This window comes from Artemia franciscana, unplaced genomic scaffold (assembly GCF_032884065.1).
Source record: "Artemia franciscana unplaced genomic scaffold, ASM3288406v1 Scaffold_1343, whole genome shotgun sequence".
NCBI lineage: Eukaryota > Metazoa > Arthropoda > Branchiopoda > Anostraca > Artemiidae > Artemia > Artemia franciscana.
Window position 1 is genome coordinate 158365 of NW_027062798.1, and position 21798 is coordinate 180162.

A 21798-nucleotide genomic window follows, 5' to 3' on the forward strand; every position below is an offset into this window, starting at 1 on the left:
TGCCTTTGTTTTGAAATAGATGGCGTTGATGCATCCACTGTTGGGACCATTACATAATGTCCTAATTTGCATTAAAACGAAAAAATATAATGCAATATGTTTGCTATAATATTTTTCACCACAACTAATAAGATTTCAATATATTACTCTTATTTATGATAGATGTGTTATTCTACATAAGTTATAACTCTTGCTCTTTACACCTCCCAACGGCTTATTTCTTCCGATACGTTATAAAATTATGGAAAACCCCAAAATAACTGGGGGTTTTACTAGTCAAGTAAACTTTTTAAAGTTTGGGGATTTAAAGTAAAGTAGTTTAAAGTTGGCTGCTCTTCAAATCAGGATCTGAAATTACAAATTATTGATTTTCGACTCAATGCATAGCAGGTTCAAATTTACAAGTTTAAATTCTATCATCTAATTTAGTTTTTTCCGAAACAAAAAACTTTGAAAAAAATTCGTTCCCTCTTTTGACAGGGTAATTATTTGACAATATGCGTAAACTGTTAGATTTTTTTCATACTAATCATCATTTTAGGTCAAATGCTTGTGAATTGGACGAAGTAAATTATCAAAGACGTTCCCTTGTGCAACTGGAAATTCGACAGCCTATTATTAATTTCTACACTATGCTTTTGCATGCTGGGGTTATGAGACCTGTTGAGGATGGTAACATCAACGGGGTGGATATGGATTTCGAGGTATGGAGCTTACTGGTTTCTCACGACCCCAAAATATCTAGTATCTAAAGGTAGCTTGGTTTAATTTTACTTTTATTACAAAAATGACGAAATATTATAGTTGCATTTAATGTGAAAACTTTTTTCTTTTTTTAATTCATTTTGTTTTTAGTTTTGACTGTGGAACAAGAAATTGAAATAAACCCCAAGAGGAATAGACAATTTGGCATGGGGTCAGCTATGACCTTCTTTTCAGCAGTTGAAAAAATACCGACAAAATGGTGCCCTTAACAACCTAGAAATTACAATGCAAAATAGGCTCTTTAAAACTACGCAATGCCACTAAACTTTGGCTGCAGAACATTAAAACCGATTGATTCGTAGACAAAAGATAAAGCAGTTCGGGACAATGTATATAATAACCCGTTTTTCTATTTCTAGAACATGAAGAATAAAATAATTGAATATGAGAACGCTGATAACTGAGATCCAGGTTTTTCATTAGATCTCAATCATCAGAGTTGTAATTTTTCAAAATGTTGGGGGAGAGGGGGGGGGGGCAAAGTTGGGGCCAATTTTTCACATCACATGTAATATCTTTTGAAGCATTACGTTGCATGCTTATTGATTCTAAACTTCAGTTAGTTTTACCAGTAAATTACGGAGTAAGTGTGGTGGGACAAGTAGCTAACGCGGTTAAGTCTTTAGGATATCAGTGTCATCTCGTATTGGGTGACACTTGACATTTTTCTAAGCTTTGGAATAACACCATAATGGCAAGGATATACTAAAGAAAACTAACCTGTTTCTCTGGATGCATGAATTATACAGGCCTTAGTTATTACAAGATTATTAGTAGAAAATAAATTTCAGGTGGTTGGAGAGAGCAAACTAGGGCTGGAGGAGTCAGTTGCCCCCCCCCCTGGCCCATAGTAATTTACGCTTCTGTTAAACATTTAATATCTTTTGAAACATTATTCAGATAATTTTCACTATCACACGAAATTCTTACTTAATATTTATAAAGTTTACACAACAATAGCAACAAAGAACCATAGACAAAACAGTGAATAATATGTTACTTGACTACCACCGCCTGAAACTCCCACCATCAACTCTACAAACAATAACTAGGACAGGGCCAGGAATCCGCAACCCACCGTTATCTGAGCTGTTGCCTTCTTGGTGCTAATTCTACAGAAATATACCTCCACCATCTAATCTGTCAAATGGGGAGCAAGACCAACAAAGCTCCAGCCCAGCGTTCTGCAACCTGCGGAACCCATCTGACAATCGCCACGACGACCTGCAAAAAGGGAGGAAAACAGGTAAATCCCAAACCAAATCGACTCTCTCACATAACCCTCTACCCGCAAAGGGACTTCCTTGGCCACAGCAAATCAAAACAAATCCAAAATGCATCATCACCACCTCCACCTCTATAAATACTCAAGGTCTAAGGCTAGAGACTCGTGATTCTTCTTCCTGCAACCTGGAAAGAGGGAAAAAGAAAACAGTTTTTAATATGAAGCCAACCCAAACTTACCGCTTTCCAACAATAGCTCTGTCGAATTTTCGATCTCTCAACAATAAGACAGAAGATATGGAAGTTTTCTTAAGGAAACGCGACATTGACGTCATGTGCCTGACAGAAACATGGATTTTGTCTTCTGCTTTGGCCATTGTCGACGGGTACTCCTGTTACATTTCCCCACGCTGCAGCGCATCAGGTGAGCATATGACGCACGGTGGCGGTGTCGGTTTCTACTGCAAAGAAACCATACCTCACACGATCCTGGATGTCGCAGTGCCAAAGACCCATGACATCGAAGATTCAGGGCTGTGGGCACGACCAAAAGGCTTACCTCGTCAAGTGTCGTCACTGATATATGCCGCGGTATATTTCCCTCCAAGAGGACCATACCGGCGACAACTAGTGGAATATCTCCAACAAAGCTGCGACCTCATCAGAAATACTGGCATAAGTAAACCTTATGCCAGCTTTATGGGTAGTAAAGCCTTTTTAAAATAATCTGAAATAATTCTTTGGGGGTCCTTACCAGTGACTTTCCTTTCTACTGCAATTAGCAATGGGTGAAATATATTGCAGTCACTAAAAATTTACAATCTTACCTATTTTACCACTATTAAGTTGCAAAAAGGGTGAACTAAATATTTACCATTGAATTTGCCACAAAAGTAATTTCTAGCTTCAAGAAATTCAATCATGCCTTTAGAACAAGGGATCCTAAGTTAGGTCAAAGTCTTGAAAATGTGCTTCTAGCATAAGTAATTTGTAAATAAAAATTTGTATCTTACTAAAAATGAGACAAAAAAAATCCTACAGAAAAGAAACAAGACAGATTAATAAAGGAAGAAATACCATGGATGCCCATGAAATGTAAGATAGAAATGAACAAAACTTCAATTATGCATCTGTTTTCTTTAAACAGACAGGAGGAATAAACCTCCAAGCTTTGACAAATTCAATCTCACTTTTGGAACCAGGTATAAGACTAATTTCCAGGGAATGAAAACAGTAAATCCCTGGCTTTTCTATTGACACAGGCAGTAAAGGGAATAAAAACACATTTATTGTTCTGCCTATTTGTTCAACTTCTCTGTCTGTTCTACAAATTCTGTATTATATTGATTTGATAAAAAAAAAAAAAAGGCAAAATGTCATAGATAAGATTTATTTGCAAAAAAGCCTGCAGGCCATAGCAAACACATGCAACTTTATACAAGCACCTAATTCCAAACAACTTAAAAAAGCAAACAAACTTGCAAACAACTTAAACAAGCAAACAAACTTTCAAACACTTTATGAATTCAGAAACACCCATAAATCAACTCTTACCAAGCTAACTCCTCAAACATGATTCCCTATGCTTAATCCCTAAACAAAGATTAAATAAAAAAAAACTAGTTTTTTAAACTGAAAGTAAGGAGCAATATTAAAACTTATTATGAACAGAAATTACTCCGTATATGAAATGGGTTGTCCCCTCTGCAATCCCTCACTCTTTACGCTAAAGTTTTTAATTGTTTTAAAAAGTAGAATTGTGGCAAAGAATCAAACTTTAGCATAAAGAGCAAGGAATTGCAGAGGGGACAACCCATTTCATATACAGAGTAATTTCTGTTTGTTTTAAGTTTTAATATTGCTCCTTACTTTCAGTTTAAAAAACTAGTTTTTTTTATTTAATTTCTGAACATTTTTGAATTAATGCATTTTTGATTTTGGCTCTCCGCACATAAATTATTAAAATGAAATTTGCATATTAATTTTTTTTTTGGCTAAACGGCTTTCTCTTAGTTTTGATCAGACAATTTTGAGAAATAAGGGGTGGGGAAGGAGGCCTAGTTGCCCTCCAATTTTTTGGCTACTTAAAAAGGCAACTAGAACTTTTAATTTTTAACAAACGTTTTTATTAGTAAAAAATATACATAATTTAAGAATTAACTTACATAACAAACTTTTATACTCTTATATTTTTTTATTATGTATATGAGGGGGTTTGTCCCCTTGCTAATACCTTGCCTTTTATACTAAATCTTAAGTTTTGTCCCAATTCTTTGCATTATACGTGCATTATATCAAATACCTAGCCTAACCACCTCTATATATAAATATTAATTTAAATGTAATTGCATCATAGTTTGTTTCGCAAAAGAACCTAACTTTACTTATTGAGTGTGTTCTGAATAACACACACGAGTACCTAACAACCATATTGATGCATAGCTTAGATTTTTTGTTATGCATTGATGTATACAATTCTTCTCAATTCCTATTTTGATAGCAATACATGAGGGTTTGAGTTTCACATTATTTTGCATAATTGCATAGCCTACTAGTTTTGACCCTATTTTCTAATGTAGCGAGAAGTTAGGCCTACTTAAAAAATAAAAAAATTGTATGCTGACCAATGGTCAACATTGCACAGCAAGTGATTACCTTAATAATTACCTTAAATCGCCGCTTGGAGCGATATAAGGATTATCCATCCTTGTGATGCTCCATGAGAAAAAAAAGAATTCGTTTGGTGTAGATTGTGGCTGTTAGATTAGACTCTTGTGGAGGACTCGGCAGCTTCCCAATTGTAAAGGAACTCCTGGCAGAGCCATTCCCTATCAAGGTGGGACTCGAACATGTCAATTGAAGTAGCAGAAACTGTTTCTTCAGAGAGCTGGTTCCACATATTGATGATTCTTTGGCTGAAGAAGTGGCTTCTATGTCTACTCGTGGAACGCTGCATGGAGAGCTTCAAAGAATGTCCTCTAGTACCAGAATGCAAGGGCTGTGCAAAGAGACCGGGAAGGGTATTTTTAGAGAGGATTTTTTTGGTTAAAATAATGTCACCCCTTTTCCGTCGGTATGTCAGCGTTGGCAGCTTCAAACGACGTAGTCTTTCTTCGTATGGAAATTTATTCATGTTGGTAACCATCTTAGTGGCACGACGCTGGACATCCTCAAGCAACTTCCTATCTTTTTTGAAGAAAGGGGCTGCCAATGACATTCCAACCTCCAGGCGTGGACGTACAAGCGCCTTATATAACTTCATATAACTTATATATATATATAACTTATATAACTTTATATAACTTTATATAACCTTATATAACTTTATATAACTTATATAACCCCCCCCCCAACTACCCCAAAAAGAGCGGATCCATTCTGGTTATGTCAATCATGTATCTAGGACTTGTGCTTATTTTTCCCACCAATTTTCATCCCAATCCCTTCACTCTAAGTGTTTTCCAAGATTTTAGATTCCCCCTCCCAACCCCCCAACCCCAATGTCACCAGATCCGGTCGGGATTTAAAATAACAGCTCCGAGACACGATATCCTTCCAAACATCAACTTTCATTAAGATTTGATCAACCGTTCGTAAGTTAAAAATACTTCTATTTTTCTATTTTTTCTGAATTAACAGGCCCCCTACTCCCCCCCCCAGATGGTCAATACCGGAAAAAGACTATTTCTAATTTAATCTGGTCCGGTCCCTGATACGCCTGCCAAATTTCATTGTCCTAGCTTACCTGGAAGTGCCTAAAGTAGCAAAACCAGGACCGACAGACAGACTGACAGATAGACTGACCAACTCTGCAATTGCTATATGTCACTTGGTTAATACCAAGTGCCATAAAAAAAGGCATCGAGTGGTATGTTCATTTTATTGGTAAGTCATTTACATGAACTGTCATATATTTTTTGAAAATTTGTCATTTTTAAGAGCTCAAAAAGTGCTTCAGTTTGAATGTATGGTAGAAGCAATTATTATATTCGTAAAGAGCATAAAAAAGGCATAGAGTGGTACTACCCTTTGTTTGTGAATATTCTGAACCGAACAGCAACAATCAGCTTCTTAATCAAATTATTTTTAGCACTAATTGCGTCTTCCATTGCTGTTGTGTTCAAAAATTGCTGCATAAATCGCTTAGTTGCTCGGCAAAATTTTGATGTTTCCATCTTAATCAATTGTAAGTCAGTTAGGGTAAGACAACTGGTACTGGGACACTTTGATCACTCTGCCTTAATCATCTTAATCATCGTAAGTCAGTTAGGGTAAGACAACTGGTACTGGGACACTTTGATCACTCTGCCTATTCTGGGACAGAAGCTTTGATTGGATTACAACATGTCCATTACTGGGACAAAAGAATTAATCTTGGACACCCAATGTATACATTTTTCTGGGTTGCTTCCAAAAAACCTGTTGTCTTTTGTCCCAGTATTGGACATGCTGCAATCCAACCAAAGATTCTGTCCAAAATAGGCAGAGTGATTTAAGTGTCCCAGTACTGGTCTTCTTACCCTATATGAACTGCCATAAATTTACCGCAAGCCTACTTTACGTATTTTTAGTTTCGTTGGAGGGGGATTTTAGAAAGCAAAAAAACGGATGCGCTTCTCTAATAATGACAAAGAAACAAAATGAGAATCTTGCTATATGCAGTAATACACACTTTAGAGCACTTGGAACGAAAGTTGACATTTGCCAATGGGCCATCAGTCTCTGGAGTGATGGAGTGGCCCATTAATTGATGGAATAAGGCTAACTATGACACTAAAGAAAAAAAAACACATGACATAAATACAAATAGGCAGCAAATAGGAGTTATTTACCTTCAAATGCTTGTGGAAGTTGGTCGTTGCATGTATGTGTCCCTTTACAGTTTTGTTGGGGCAAAACTTGCAGGATGCATTCACAGACCCCTCTTGGTCAATTTCCCCCTTCACAGTAAAGTACCTCCCTTGGAGTATAAATGGAAGCTGTTTGGCCATGCTGACTTTTCAGTTAGTTTGAGATTAAAGACGCTTATGACATGAAAGGTCCTGCTTCTTCTTTAAACATGCTGTCGGGAATTCGGTTTATTCACCACCATGTGTTCTCAGCAACTTGTTACGGTTTTTGATAATATATGTCTCTATTACGCAATGTTTTTTTGTACATTGCCAAAGCACACGCACACAAAAGTATTTGAAAAGTATTTGAAAAACAAGTACATTAAAAGTATCTTAAGTAATAAGTATTTCGTAATCTTACTTAAATATCAAGTAATAAGTACACCCTAGAGTTTTTACTTAAGTACAAGTACAAGTAATGGAAAATTTTACTTAAGTAGTACTTCAAGTAAAAGTACTTCAAGTAAGTGACAGCACTGGTACGAATAGACCGAAGATGGGCTCAAGGGGTAAAATGTTTTTGTCTTGGTGTCCTTGGCACTTTCAATTGTCCATTGAAATGACTTGCGGGCCTATGTCTTACTTTTCAGAACATCTAAAAAATGTGGTTTAATAGTTTCTCACCTTCCCTCCATGTAAATAGCACAATAGCTAAGGATTTTCCACGATAAACTTCATTGGTCATTTGTCTAGCAACACACCTAGGCCATATCCAGGGATTAATTACCGGGTTTGAACACCCCCCCCCCATTTTTTTCAAGCCTGTAAAACAGTAAAACAATTTCAAATTAACCAATTTCTGATATGTTTTGTAAGGTTTTTTTGTAAACCCCCCCCCCAAAAAAAAAAAAAACCTCCGAACGAAAACCTTAAATCTGCCATTGCAAAATACAGATGCTTCGGGTATCTAAAGAAATTATCTTTTTTTTACAGATATTTTTTTTTTTTTTTTTTAAATAAATTTTAGCCCTTTTCACAAAACATGTACCTCAAAATGAATCGTGTTAAAAAAGTAAATGAAAACTTATTGATGGTCTTATCGTTATTCTGTAAGACACCGGAGGTTTTTTTGCTTTTTAATAATTCTAAAAAATATTATTCATTAGCTTTCCACCTAGTCTTTATATAGACAGCATAATCACGGAGACTTTTCTCTAAAAAGTGTTATCGGTCGAACGTCTTGCGAATGCAAGTGCTTCTTTTCCTGCGCCGAATTGTTCTAATCTTTGCCAAAGAATGCTGAAAAGGGGTAAGGTTACCTTTAGCTACAATTTTTTTTTTAAACTACTTACAGAAAATATTCAGGGCTAAAGTAGCAGCTTATTTTTGCTATTTCAAAACCTTTCATTCGTATTAAAAAATTCAATTTGGGAAAAAGTGACCAGTTCTATTGAAGTTTTATTTTTTTCAGGTTAAGGGTAAAATACTTACTTTTTTCGACAGAAAGCAAGGGATATTTCATACTTTTATTTCTTTTTTCTTGTAGATTCGGTTTTGCTTTTCAGTTTTGTTTACTTTCTTTGTTCCCATTTTTGGATTTTCATTAAAATCTGGATCTAGTAAATTAAACTTAATTCAAGGTTATTTACATATTTATGTAATACCGGGACCCCAGCAGCTTTGCCGCCGGGCCCCGGTACTCGGCATGTGGCAGGCCTCTTTATCTGGATTCTCATTGCTGCTTGTCTTCTAACCGAAGACAGTTTGCTGTCTTAGCAAAAATATTTAATAATTAAAGCAAGTTCGCAGACAATTTGCTGTCTTTTCATAATATTTAAATCCCTTGTCAAAATAGAGAATAATCATTTGTAATAATTGCAAGTTTTCGTTTATTGGGCCTTCCTACTGACATGATATAACTGGTTGAGTTCAAACCAGTAAGCTTAATCACTTAGCGACTTGATTTTATATTTCTCAGGCACCGTAAATATTTTTACAGTTTATATAATAACTTCAGCGATTTTAAACTGAACTAAAAAAAAAAAACTTTTTTTCATTTCGAAAAGACATTGCTTACGTATAACAAAACAAATTTGGTAATGATGTTTTTCTACTAAGCTTCAAACTTTTTGTTTTTTCTCTTTTAAGGTTTTTGAATTGTTGTAATCCCTTGCTAAAATATAGACACATATTTTAGTAATTAACAGTTTTGTTTTTTGTGCAATTTAATGTCTTTTCATACCAAAGTGTTAATACAAAAAGTATATATATATACCTTCCGTACTACCCTGAATTCTCAGAGCTTTCAAAATTTTTCATCTTTTCGCTAACACTGTTTCCAGGGAATCATATATATAATTTAAGCAAATTTAAGCCTGGGAAAGTTTTACCTTCCGGTTTAGTGCCGTTTTCTCGCTACCAAACAGACATGAACACACCTGCAGTTCATGAGAATAAGATAAATCTTTTGCTGTTAAAAAAACTTGATTATTGAAGGTCACTTTTATCATGGTATCATCCACCCTAACCTAGTAAAAAACCAACTCTAGCCTATAAAACCGAAAAAAAAGCTATATATAAAAAAAATTCAAGTGAGGAAGAATCGTCATTTGAAGCTGATATGAGAATTGTAACTTTTTTGATTAAAAAAAAACTAATTGCTTTCAGAGAGCGAGATTTTTTGAAGAAAGTTCACGAGTGTGTCAATAATGGTGGAAAGGTTCTAATCCCTGTTTTTGCCCTTGGCAGAGCTCAGGAATTGTGCATTTTACTAGAGACTTAATGGGAAAGGATGGATCTCAAAGTACCAATTTATTTTGCTGCAGGACTAACAGAAAAGGTAGATTTTTAGTTTAATTTGTGCTTTTATTGTTTTTATGTTTACCTTTTATATATCTAAAAAGGAATTAGCTTTTAGTATTATTACCTTTTAGAATATTGTAAATGTTAAAAAACAAAAATATTCCGTTTTTCGCTCATCAAAATTACACCCGGTGCTCCTGGTCTTTTGTTCTTGCTTTCAACAGGGGCTGCGACCGATACATGACATAGTTTTACGTTGAGCTGCCTTGATTTTTTGGAATAATTTCTTGGATTTCTATAGCCTGCAACAACACTCATGATAGATATAAGCTATAGGCAATTGTAAATGAAGAAGCTATTTCAACATTAAGATGTGCCTTTTACATCAGTTTTGCTCTGAAATAGGTTTTAGTCGAATTTGCCAAAAAAAGAAGTAAAAGACACAATACCCAATAAAAATTCATTTGTTACCGCTATAGTAGTGTTGCAAAGTGGTTGAGGGATGGTTACCCGTAAGCCAATACAGGCATTTTTCGCAAAATTAATTCTTAACTAACCTTCTTTTTTTATTTTTTTACTAATTCTTAATTATAGACATGAAACCTTTTTACGCGTAATTAATTCTTTTTCTTAAACCTGTAGTATTTATTATTGGGAAATATACGAATATTTTATGGGGGGCAATTTTATGGTAGGGATCTTCCACGGGGGAATTTACGGGGAGGAATTTTCTGATGAAATTTTAAAGGGGAAACTTTCACGGGGGGATAAAGGGGATATCCTGGCATGATTTGAAAAAGGGTCAGAAATGAAATAAAAAAAAACGTTTCATTTGAAAAAAGGAGCCACATTAAAACTAAAAAATACAAAATAATTTCGTACATGATGGGGTGGCCCCATCCTCAACCTATGAGGGGGCTGCGCCTTCCTTAACCCTCGCTCTTTACGGTAAAGTTTGAGTTTTTGTCACAATTACTAGGAAGGACTTTTAAAGAAGGAATGAAGGAGGTATTTTTGAAGAAATTCAAGACTATACGTATAGGGTGAGGTTGAGAAAGGAGCAGCGCCACTCATATACGGCATAATTTCTTTTCGTCTTGAGTTTTAATGTTCCTCCTTACTTTAAGTCGGAGAAACTCGTTTTTCATTTAATCCCAAATGAAGCATTTAAGTAAAAATTTGTAAGACGTAGAAATTTTGCAAGAGGTTGGACGTAATTTCTGTAGTGTTGACCCATAAATAATATCCAAGGGTTTCAAGTATCATTGCAACATCTTGACTCCAATTTTGATGCTTTTAACGTACCGATACTGGCTGAGAACCAGACCGCAGAGTTTAAAGGCAAAACAAGCAAACCTGCTTTCAATTAAGCAAAATGACATGGTAGAGGAAGTAGCATGTGTAGCTGTGTTGGCCGGAGCTGGCTTAGTCCTACGGTGAGTTGTTTGTAGTAGTAGTAGTTTATGCTCATGGATTGCAGCAACCTTATGTATTCCCGAAAGCCCTCCCCCTCTGGCTATAAGTAATAATAATTGCTTAGTCCTTTATCCTAGTTCACGCGCTGCACAACAAACTTAAAGCCTTTAAAAATTACGACCAGAAATCGGCAGACGTATTGACTTGGAGCCTAAATTCCACAGTATATTTTAAACATTTTTGGGTGAAGAAGTTGGTAAATCTCTGCTTCTAAATGCTTACTCGGCTACTGAATTTATTCATTCTACCTACTCTGCAAAACTTTACTCTATTTACTCTGACTCTGCAAAAAATGGTCATTCATATGTCGAAGCAATCCTCCACGTTCCTTGCTTCCTCATAACGACACAGCGGACACTATTTCAGTAGTAGACATTGACCACGTTCAGGAGAAACTTGTAAATCTTAGTGATACTGCAACTACCAACAATTCACTGCAGGGCTAAGCTGCCTGAAGCCAACACAGCCACGGACGCTCCTTCTCCACCAAAAACAATTCAAAGTTTCACTCTTTATTCCCTCCCAGTAAGTTCCAATTTCGTTCAAAAATTTGCTTATGACAGCCAATTCGGAGACAACTTGGTTTTCGGGGTACACGAGCCTGTTAGATTAGAGCTTGGTTCAATTATGAGGTTGAGCATCCTGTGCTAGGTGTGGGGGTTGGGAGAAGTGGGTGGGGGATATGTACTGCAGCATTAGTGGTGAATCTGGCTGAAAAAACCGAGTTTATACGACATTCACCTTCACCCACCCGAAACCCTGTTTATGGTATAATACTGTCATCTGCAGTAGCTCATTGTTGACAATTTAAGTAAAAGCCGAGCAGCAGTACTTATATTTATGATTGTTGTGTGTTTACTGTTATATAATGTATTGCATAATGTTTTTAAGTTAACCAAGTAGCGTGTTTGTTAATTAGTTACTTTTCTTCACTATCCGCTTGAATAGCACCTACTTCGGTAGCATCTCCTTTTGCCCTCCCCCCCCCAATAAAATAATGTAGCTACGCCCCTGACAATATGGCTTTCAATATTTAATTTTAGCTCACAGAATTATATTCTTATCCTTCCAAGCTTTTAATATAGGAAATCTAGCTATATCCTTGTGATCCCAGTGAAATTGACCAAAGAAGTCCCATATTTACTAAGTTCCGCGTATTTTTAAACCTTCTTGTATTTCTCTGATTTCTAAAATAGCGCGGGCGAAAAGCATAAAAAAAAACACCAGAAACTTCCATGTTGGATGAAAGCACCAGAATTGGCTGAAATGTACTTTCGAGCATTTTCTAGGATAGGGCTCGATTATGCAAGCGAAAGTTTTCCTCAGAACGCCGCTACGTGGCTTGAAATCCAAGATGGCGGACGAAAATACGAGTTTGTGAAAATGAGAAGACATGGCCGTTCAAATTGGCTAGTATGGATAATTGATGGTTAAGGTATTGAATATGAGCTTAAGAATGGCCTAAGTTGTACCGTAGTGTCGCTAGGTGCCTAAAATTCAAAATGGTGGACGTAAAACACGAGTTTGTTAAAATGAGAAGGCATGACCGCTCAAATAGGCTAGTATTGGGTAATCGATGGCACTAGTATATGAAAGTAAAAGTGGACTAAAGTAATAATATGTGGAATTCCGTCTATTATTATGAATAACGATAAGAAAAGAAGCGTTTCGATGCTAAACTAACAAAAAAAAAAAAACATTTAGTTTACATGAAAAACCTGATATTTACAAGATAATAAAAAAAACGCTCGTTAGTTCGAACATGACACATTGCAAACGGCTTCAGTTTGCCTTCATGTTGACTGCTTTCATTCAACCTGTCATCTAGCGGGGTAGTTTCATGCTACTATAAATAACGTAGCTTTTGCCGTGCTTCTTGGAGGGTAAGTGTTTTTCTATTTCTTGTAAGCCAATTAGAAAAGGGAATAAGTGATTGAAAATGATGTATGCAAGATATTACTCTGGGATTAACGAAACATATTGTTGTTGCTTCTATCGGTAAGTAGTTCCTGGGTATTAGTTTAATAGACAGCGCCATCTACTGTTACCGTGTGTTACTTCTAGTGAGTTTTGCGAGACATGTTTAACCTGCTGTCCCATGCTGTCATGAAAAGGTCTCCAAAGTTAAAACGAGCATATGGCACTACTGGAAACATGTACATAGCTAACCAGCTCATCCAGTTATGTTCGCACGAAGAGGCTGACACCCGCCTTTTGCTTCACGCTTGTGACGAAGTCTTACAAGGACATGTGTCGATTCTCATACTGGACACAGACGTGATTGTGATTGCGACCTCCTGCTTTGATCACATTGGAGTCTCCGAACTATTTACTATGCTTTGTGTCGGTACCAACCTAAAGTACGTTCCCATTCACGAAATAGTTCGATCGCTCTGGCCGACGAAATCACAGGTACTTTCGCCCTTCCTTGCGTCTACAGGATATAATACTGTTTTTTCTTTTATCCACCACTCAAAGAGGCAGTTCTTTGCGACATGGCAAAATATGCCAGGACTGACGGAGACTTTCCTTCAAGTGACAAACCAGCCTTCCCAAGTAACAGAACTGCAAGTACATGACCTTGAACACTTTGTCATGAAGACATACGACGTAAAACAAGACTACGACGACCTGATTGAATTTAGGAAAGAAACATTTCCACGACAAAAGACCAAGAACATGCAGATACTTCCTCCAGCTAGCGCTTCGCTTTTATAACATATCTTTTGAGCTGCACTACAGTCAGGTCATGTGTGGAGTCCCAGCCTGAAATCAATACCCACCCTTCCTAGTTTTCCGACTTTGGCTGGGTCAGAGGCACCGATGGATAGTGACTTCCCAATTGGTTAGGTTCTCTTCCGCCAGCATCAAAAGTCTGTCGCGAGAGTGCGTTGTCGTTGCAAAAACAGGGTGTGAAAGAAGGGGGTGCATCAGGAAATTTGATCTTTACTGTAGCCCTCTGTGCTGGTGCAAATCAAAGTCCGGTAATCGTTGAATATTTGATTGTTCTTTTTAACAGAAGACTCGATTGATCTCTTTGTGTTCCTGATAAAATTATAATTCTCAAATGCTTTAATCCATCCGCTTAGCTTCTACTGATTCATTTACAATAAATAAAGAGATGAAGAGTTAACAAGTATTTAACTGATTTTGGTTTAGCAAACATAAACAAGGGCCATAAATTGGACACATCTTGTCACATACCTAGGCAATTTTTACTGTACAAATTATACTGCAATCAGCCGTATGTCGGAATGACAGAACGATATTTAAAACTGCTGCTTTAATTACTCCACTCTAGTCTGTTATTTTGGGATCATGAACTTTGCGCGATTTGGAAAACTGACATTTTCCTCTGACATCTTCGATTTTAGACCCGCATTCAGATCAACGGGTCAATTAATTTTAGACCCCAAGTGGATCAACGGGACAATTAACGTAGGTGCATACACGTGCGTTTTCAGAATCTGAACCATCGATTCCTCCTAATCCGTCCATATGAAGTCATTGCTTCTTGTTTTAAAAAACTAGTATTTTTCAGACCGCCATCTTGAATCTGAAGCACCTAGCAACACTTCTGCTACGATTACCCCACACTGGCGTATTTGAGCGGTCATATCCTTTTGTTTTGACAAACTCATATTTTCAACTGCTATTTTGAATTTGAGGCACCTAACGGCGCTATAGTACAACTTAGGTTATTTTTAAGCTCATATTCGGAACATGTGCCTTCAACTTCCCCACACTAGCCTATTTGAACGGCCATGTCTTCTCATTTTGACAAAATCGTATTTTCGTCCGCCATTATGGATTTCCAGTCGCCTAGCGGCTTTCTGAGGAAACATTTTCCTTGTGTTTAATCGAGCCATATTAAAGAGCGTGCTCGAAAGTACATCTGAGCTAATTTTGGTGCTTTCCTCAAACACATAAATATGTTATTGATTTTCGCCCACACTAAAATAAACTCCTCGAATGATCTTGGGTGACTTTTTGCCCATTTCTAAAACAAAAAAAATCTTTTAAGTCGTTTGGAAGTTTTCTTTGCTGTTTTCCTTACCAATATATAAAAGTTAAATATTGATCCAAATCAGTTTGGTTTCAAAACAGAACGCAGCACCACACATTATCTTGTGTTTATGTTAGGTACTATCTTAGAGTATTTACAGACTGAGGAATCCTCCGCTGCAGCTATTTTTATTCTTATTCCAAAAACCTTTGACAACTTGGACCCCACAGATTTTTTTTCAAGGAAGCTCGAAAGCTCGGTAGCACCAAGATACACTGAAAACATAACTGCGGATATTTGACTCAATAGTGGTGTTGATACTACTATACGGCTGCAAGACCTACCACTTAAAAACACCAAAAGTCTGGGATCTGGATGCCTTTATCGTAAGTCTCTGGCATACCCCAAAGGTCAGCTGATCTGTGAAATTCAGCAAGTATAACATCCGAAGTAAAAGTCAAAATTGGCCTCCTGTATCAAACGTCTTCAAATATACAGTATTGATCCAGTCTTTGACCTATATAGATCTAAACTAGTTTTATTGTTTGGCCAGTTTTCAACTTTTTGGATAGTTAGTTCATTGCGCAACGATTGCCTTTGGATATAGTTGGATTTATCTGGTTTTTGTCGGCCACTATAGACAAAATTTTTGAGAAAAGCTCGAAGGCCGATACGAGGGTAAATAAGAAAGGCATATCGAAGGTAAGATTTTGGCATAATATTTAATACACTAAGATGAGCGATGAAGGTATAAAACAACTGAAAAAGGAGATGCAAAGTCTAAGAGCCTCAGTAAATAAAATAGAGGTTTTGGCTGAGGGAATTGAAGGCCTAATGACGATTTTTTCGGAATTTTCTTGCAAGGTAGAGGAAACCAACAGAGCAATTAAATCGGAGATAGCGGGACTGGCATTAAGCTGCTCGACTGTTAATAAAGATTTGCGGTAAACCCAGTCCAAGATAGATTTTCTTGAAAAAGAATTGAAGAACATGAATTTGATTATATACAATTTTGACCCAAAACATCGAGGACCCAGTCTAGCGTCAGATATTTTGTCATGCTTAAATGAAATTGTCCCGAATTTGGATCTAGAGAGGCGAGACATAAAGGATATTTTCCGCCTTCGTTCTAAAAATAATGGCGTGCCCCCGGTTGTCATTAAATTTATTAGCAAGCCTCTAAGAGATTTGGTGTTGAGATCCTCTGGGCTATTTAGCCGTCATAAGTTGAATATATCCCCTGATTACACGGAGAGAGAGCGTATGGCTCGAGATAAGCTAAAACCACTGCTAGCGGAGGCTAGGTCAAAAAATATGCCTGCTAAATTAAGGGGGGTGAGGCTAATTTTACAGGACAAGATCTTGACGTATGATTTTGAGGATGAGAAAATAATTGAAGTAAGAGGTCCGAGTGTTAGAGATATGGTCCCGATAGCTTTGGGAAAGCTTCAAGGTCAGAGCCGTCAGTCCCTTGACCATGAGACTTCAACGCGTAGCAGGTCAGAATCTACAGGTAGCTTGCAAGGATATTTTTCAGCCAATGAAAATGAATTGGACGATCCAAACACGGATATTCGAACCACAACGACATTTATTACACCGAAAAATACGGTTGCTTTGAAGATGCCCGGGAGGCCTGAACCACGGGCCAAACGCGACCATGCTAGGATAATAAGTCCAAGTGATGATCAAAATCAGCCTATCAGAAAGTCACGATTAGTGGGAGTGCTCAACCAGGAAGCACCAATTGAGGGCAGTGGTCTTGAGGTGAGGGCAAGTGATGGTGAAAGCATGTCAAGAGAACAGCCAAGTCAAGGGACTATAGTAACTGCTGGTGATGAATAGGAAACGGGGGGCCATAGTGAAAATTCTAGTGAAAGGGTAGTACGCATTGTGCATTGGAATATACAAGGGTTTTCAGCGACAAAACTAAGTAATCTGTTGAAGGAAGCGTGTATTGATAATGACAAGAAAGATATAGTTGGACTAGTAGAGACATGGAGTGATGGGAAAAACCCATTAAGTGTTGAAGGGTACAATGTTTTTGAAAGAGTGAGAAATAAATCGAGTAATGGTCGACATTATGGGGGGATAGCGATATTGATCCGGGATGATATATTTGATAGCATCCATAGGCTATTAAGTGCGTCAGAAAATATAGTGTGGTTACAAATGTCCATGTGGGATAAGAGGTATGTTATAGGCTGTGTATATATACCCCCTGAAAATAGTTCTTATATGAATGAATAATACATGGGACATATTAATTGAGGAGTATGTTAATTATGTTGAGCTGTTTAGTGACCATTTTTTTGTATTACTAGGTGATTTCAACGCCTACACGGGTATGAGTACGGAGGTTGAAGACATACAGGTGGATCTTGGCAACCCTTGTTTATCAGGAATGGAGAGTATGGTTGAATGGTATGGAAGAAATGGATGCCCGAAAGGTAGGACAAGCAAAGATGAAACTAGGAGGAAAAATAGGTGGGGCCATAAGTTGATAAATTTTTGTAGTGAGGGTCGGTTGATAATTTTGAATGGAAGGGTGGGTAAAGATCATGAAAGGGGAGATTTTACGTGCTTTGGTTCGGGGAAGCCTAGCGTGATTGATTATATTATGGTTGATAGGAGGTTATGGGAAAATTGTTTGGATTTTTATGTTATGTATGTGGTAGGATCAGACCACCAGCCAATAGAGGTAGTCATGAAGGCAGGACAGGCGAAGAAATGGATGTATGAGATAGAGGGTGAGAGATATAGTTGGAGGAATGAGGGGAAGATGGAAGATAAGGGTAGGAAGGTAATGAAGCAGCAGATTAGGGTAGATTCTATGGAGGAAAACCGTTTGAAAAAATTGTTGGAAAGTGAACAGATGCAGAAAAGGGCGGAGGAATGCATATATATACTGGGAGAAGGGAAGTTAGAAGAAGCCGTGCAAGAAATATCAGAGGAAGTATATCAGAAATGCAGTGGAATATCAAATAACAAGGAGATGGTGAGAAATACAAACGAATTCTTTGATGAGGATTGTCGGAGGCTGAAAGTAAACCTTATTCAACTTCTCAGGAAAGTGAAAGGAGCACTAAATGACCAGGAAATGAATAAACACTTATCGAAGTACCGAACAGAGAGAAAAATCTACAAGAGGTTAATAAAAATGAGAAAAAAACAAGTAGAAGAGATTAGGGCTATAAAGATCAGCGAGGAATACTTGTCAAAAGACCCAAAACAGGTTAGGTTTTGGAGTTTTGGAGTGAAGTAAGGCGGGAATTCAAGGCCAACGACAAACTCATACCTCCAGCTGAGTCGTGGAAAACATACCTGGAGCAGGACACTAGCAAAAGGGAGCAATATGGAGACGGTATAGGGAGTTTAGCAGAGGAGCTACGAGAGCAGAATGGTTTCCCCTTAAGACAAGAGGATTATAGTCTATTAGGACCGATTAAGGTAGAGGAAGTTTGTGCAAGCCTAAAAGGAATGAAGGGATCTTCGGCGCCGGGGGTGGATGGAATACCAGCAAAGATTTGGAAAATGGGGAAAACAGTTCTAGTACCAGTTTTAGCAGCAGTTTTCAGTTTTGTGACTGAAAAAAGGAAATGGCCTGATCAGTGGAATGTGTCAGTAGGAATACCAATTTTCAAAAAAGGTAACAGACAGGATCATAGTAATTATAGAATAATTAGTTTAGGAAATGTGATGAGTAAGATTTTTTGCAAGGTTATAGACTCAAGATTAGGGAAGTGGTTGGAGGTAAAGGAACTGCTATCCCCTTTTCAGGTAGGGCTTAGAAAAAATCATAGTGCAGTAGATCATATTTTTACTTTGAGAATTATGGTAGAGAAGTATAGGAAAGGAAAAGGGGGGAGGTTATATGCAGCTTTTTTAGACCTGAAAGGAGCATATGATAATGTCGATAGGAACCTGTTAATGTTAAACCTGTTATCTTTAGGACTGCCTCACTATTTCGTATTGTTGCTGTGCGAAATGTATAAGTACGTGAAGTTAGTAGTGAAAGTGGCGGGATAGTGCTCAACTCCGGTGCAATCTTTATTGGGACTAAAGCAGGGATGTGTGCTGTCACCAAAATTGTTTAGCCTTTATTTAAATGATGCCAATGAATTTTTCGTTAAGAATAATGCACCAATGTTATCGATAGATTTGCTTAAACTGTGCTTACTACTATTTGCTGACGACATCGTATTACTGGCTGAAACAAAGGAGAAACTGCAACAATTATAAGAGATTACGGAGGTTTATTTGGAAGAGAAGAAGTTAATCCTGAACACATCGAAGTCAGTGGTGATGGTATTTGGTCGTAAAGCCATGGAAAGTGAAGATGTGAATTTTTTCTTTAAAGGTGAAACTATACCAGTGAATAATGAATTTGTTTATCTTGGGGTAAAGTTTTTAGGTGAGATATTGGGTTAGGATACTGGGTATGCAGAGATTTACGGTAGCAAAGGCAGCATACTTAAAGGCGTTGAGACAGAAGAGTAAAACAGGGTGGCCGGCGGAGATTAAGGATATCTTAGATAAGTGTGGATTAGGGGAATGGTGGAATGAAGGAAAGGGGATTATGGGTATGGAGGAAATAGTAATAAGGGAGGTACAAGAGAGGTTGAAGAACCAAGAAATACAGATATGGTGGGCAAGTCTGGATCATTCAGGGTCGTTAAAATTGTATAGACAGATAAAGGGGAGTTGGGGGGAGGAGGTATTTTGGAAGGTTGGGTTAAGTAGAGAGGATTTGAAGGCTTATTTGGATTGGAGGGGAAATGGATTTTTGATTGGGGAGAAAAGAAAGTATCAAGGGAGAAAAGGGGAGAAGGTAGAATCTATTGGTTGTCCTATGTGCGGATCTCAGGATGAAAGTTTAATACATTTTGTGTGTGAATGTGTCGAATTGAATGATTGGAGGCGTGAGGTGTATGGTAAAGAAAAATTGAATGAGATATGGATGGTAGATAGAATGAAAGATACAAATTTCCTGAGTATTTAAAGGATAGCAAGGTTTGTCAGGATTGCAGCGGTGCATCGGGAGCGTTTTCTTTAAATAGTTTTAATTTAATGTAGTTAATTTGTTGTTTGTTTATTATGTAATTTTCCTATGGCCCACGGGCTTTTTCTGGAATAAATTATTATAGTCACCTCCTGTGGTTTGGTCGCGTTTTGACGTCCTGACGATGTGATATCGAAGCTGTGCCTGAAATATCTCCCGTTGCCGTTCTATAGGAAGAGAGCCGAAAGTGGAAGGAAAAAGCCTTGCTATCCATCATTAATTCTGACATGGAGTCGGTGGGTGGATTTATGAAATACGATAGACGCGGGGACTAAGAGGGGTTATCCATCGTTGAGTCATTAAGTGAAATAAGTACAAGTAAGTATTACGCGGTATATAAAAAGAAGAAATTAACCACCATCCTCAAATGACTTGTAATGGCCATCTTTCAGTGCATAGGGTGCTAGATTTAGTGAGCATGTTGGTGTAATGAGTTTGTTGTATTTATTTCGTTTTTTTGTATCTTGCATAAATTTTGAAGTAATTTTCTCTTCTGGTTTCAGGCGAACAGCTATTATAAAATGTTTATTTCTTGGACAAATCAAAAGATAAAGAAAACTTTCGTTCCACGAAATATGTTTGAATTCAAACACATCAAGCCTTTTGACAAGTCATATATTGACAATCCTAGTTCAATGGTAGTTTTTGCAACTCCTGGCATGCTACACGCTGGCTTGTCTCTTACTATTTTCAAGAAATGGGCACCTTTTGAACAAAATATGGTGGGTATTTTGTTTATAATTGACATTTTTATTATCTTTAAACATAGAAATTGTCAAGCCTAAAATCAAAGTAAATATCTTTCATTTTTTGGAAGTTTTGGTCAAGAATCCGTGGTAAGGAACTTACAGTAAAAAGTGACTCGTTCTAATAATACCCAAAACTCTGAAAAACAGGATTCACATAATAATTTATATCTCAAAAATATGAAATGGTTTATGAACCTAAGGAAAGTTTGGCTAATTGTAAAAAAGAGAGAAATAACCCTAAAAATTTCTTTTTTTCTAAATTTGCCACGTCAGATACAATTAAATATCTGATTTACTGCTAGTCTTTGATCGAGGTTTTTAGATGACTATTGAAACTTACAAATGGGTTATGATCAGGATAAAAATTAAGCCATCAAATTCAGAATATCAAAATATTGTATTACAGAAGTTCCAAGCCTTATTTATAAAATTGTTAACTTTGTATTTTCTTTTTACTAAGATCACTAGAAGACTAGTACCTTTGGAGTCCCTCAGTGTTTTTCGGTGGTCGACTTCGAAGAGGGCATTTACTTTGTAGTTGTTAGGAGAAACTATAACTCCTTGAACACAGCTTTCTAAGGAACTATAAGAATTACACAGCTACGACGTTATTAAAACCCATTTTGAGAAAGTGTTTCCTAACTTGGGGAGGAATACTTAGTCCCCTGAACTGATTTAAAAAAAGAGGTAGGATATACCCCTATTTCCTTTCTGTATGAATCAGAAGAGCTCATTCAGCTCATCCAACTGTTTGAGCAGTTGAACTAAAAGAGAGTAAGCAATTCAAAAAGGATAAATGGGAGAAGTTAAGCTGGTGTATTATGAAAATACGCTTAAAATAAATGTTGAGGAAGAGCCCGTTTAACTGAATGGATTTCTGAA

The 21798-nt window shown here is 37.1% G+C and overlaps 1 protein-coding gene across 6 annotated transcripts; it reads left to right on the plus strand.

The window, feature by feature from the left end:
• Positions 1 to 536: 536 nt before the first annotated feature.
• Positions 537 to 21476, plus strand: LOC136042475 (uncharacterized). Of its 6 annotated transcripts, none has more exons than XR_010621320.1 (4): positions 543 to 754; positions 9489 to 9660; positions 17430 to 17555; positions 20671 to 21476. XR_010621320.1 is itself a non-coding variant. In XM_065727434.1 (4 exons), exon 4 carries the CDS (start codon positions 17453 to 17455, stop codon positions 18368 to 18370), a length of 918 nt encoding a protein of 305 aa, XP_065583506.1. In that variant the 5' UTR covers positions 543 to 754; positions 9489 to 9660; positions 12389 to 12534; positions 17430 to 17452; the 3' UTR covers positions 18371 to 20245. The 6 variants fall into 6 exon arrangements, 3 of the variants coding, with proteins under 3 accessions (XP_065583505.1, XP_065583506.1, XP_065583504.1); XR_010621322.1 differs by lacking the exon at positions 20671 to 21476 and adding an exon at positions 20253 to 20657; XM_065727434.1 differs by lacking the exon at positions 20671 to 21476 and adding an exon at positions 12389 to 12534 and having other exon boundaries at positions 17430 to 20245.
• Positions 21477 to 21798: the final 322 nt, after the last annotated feature.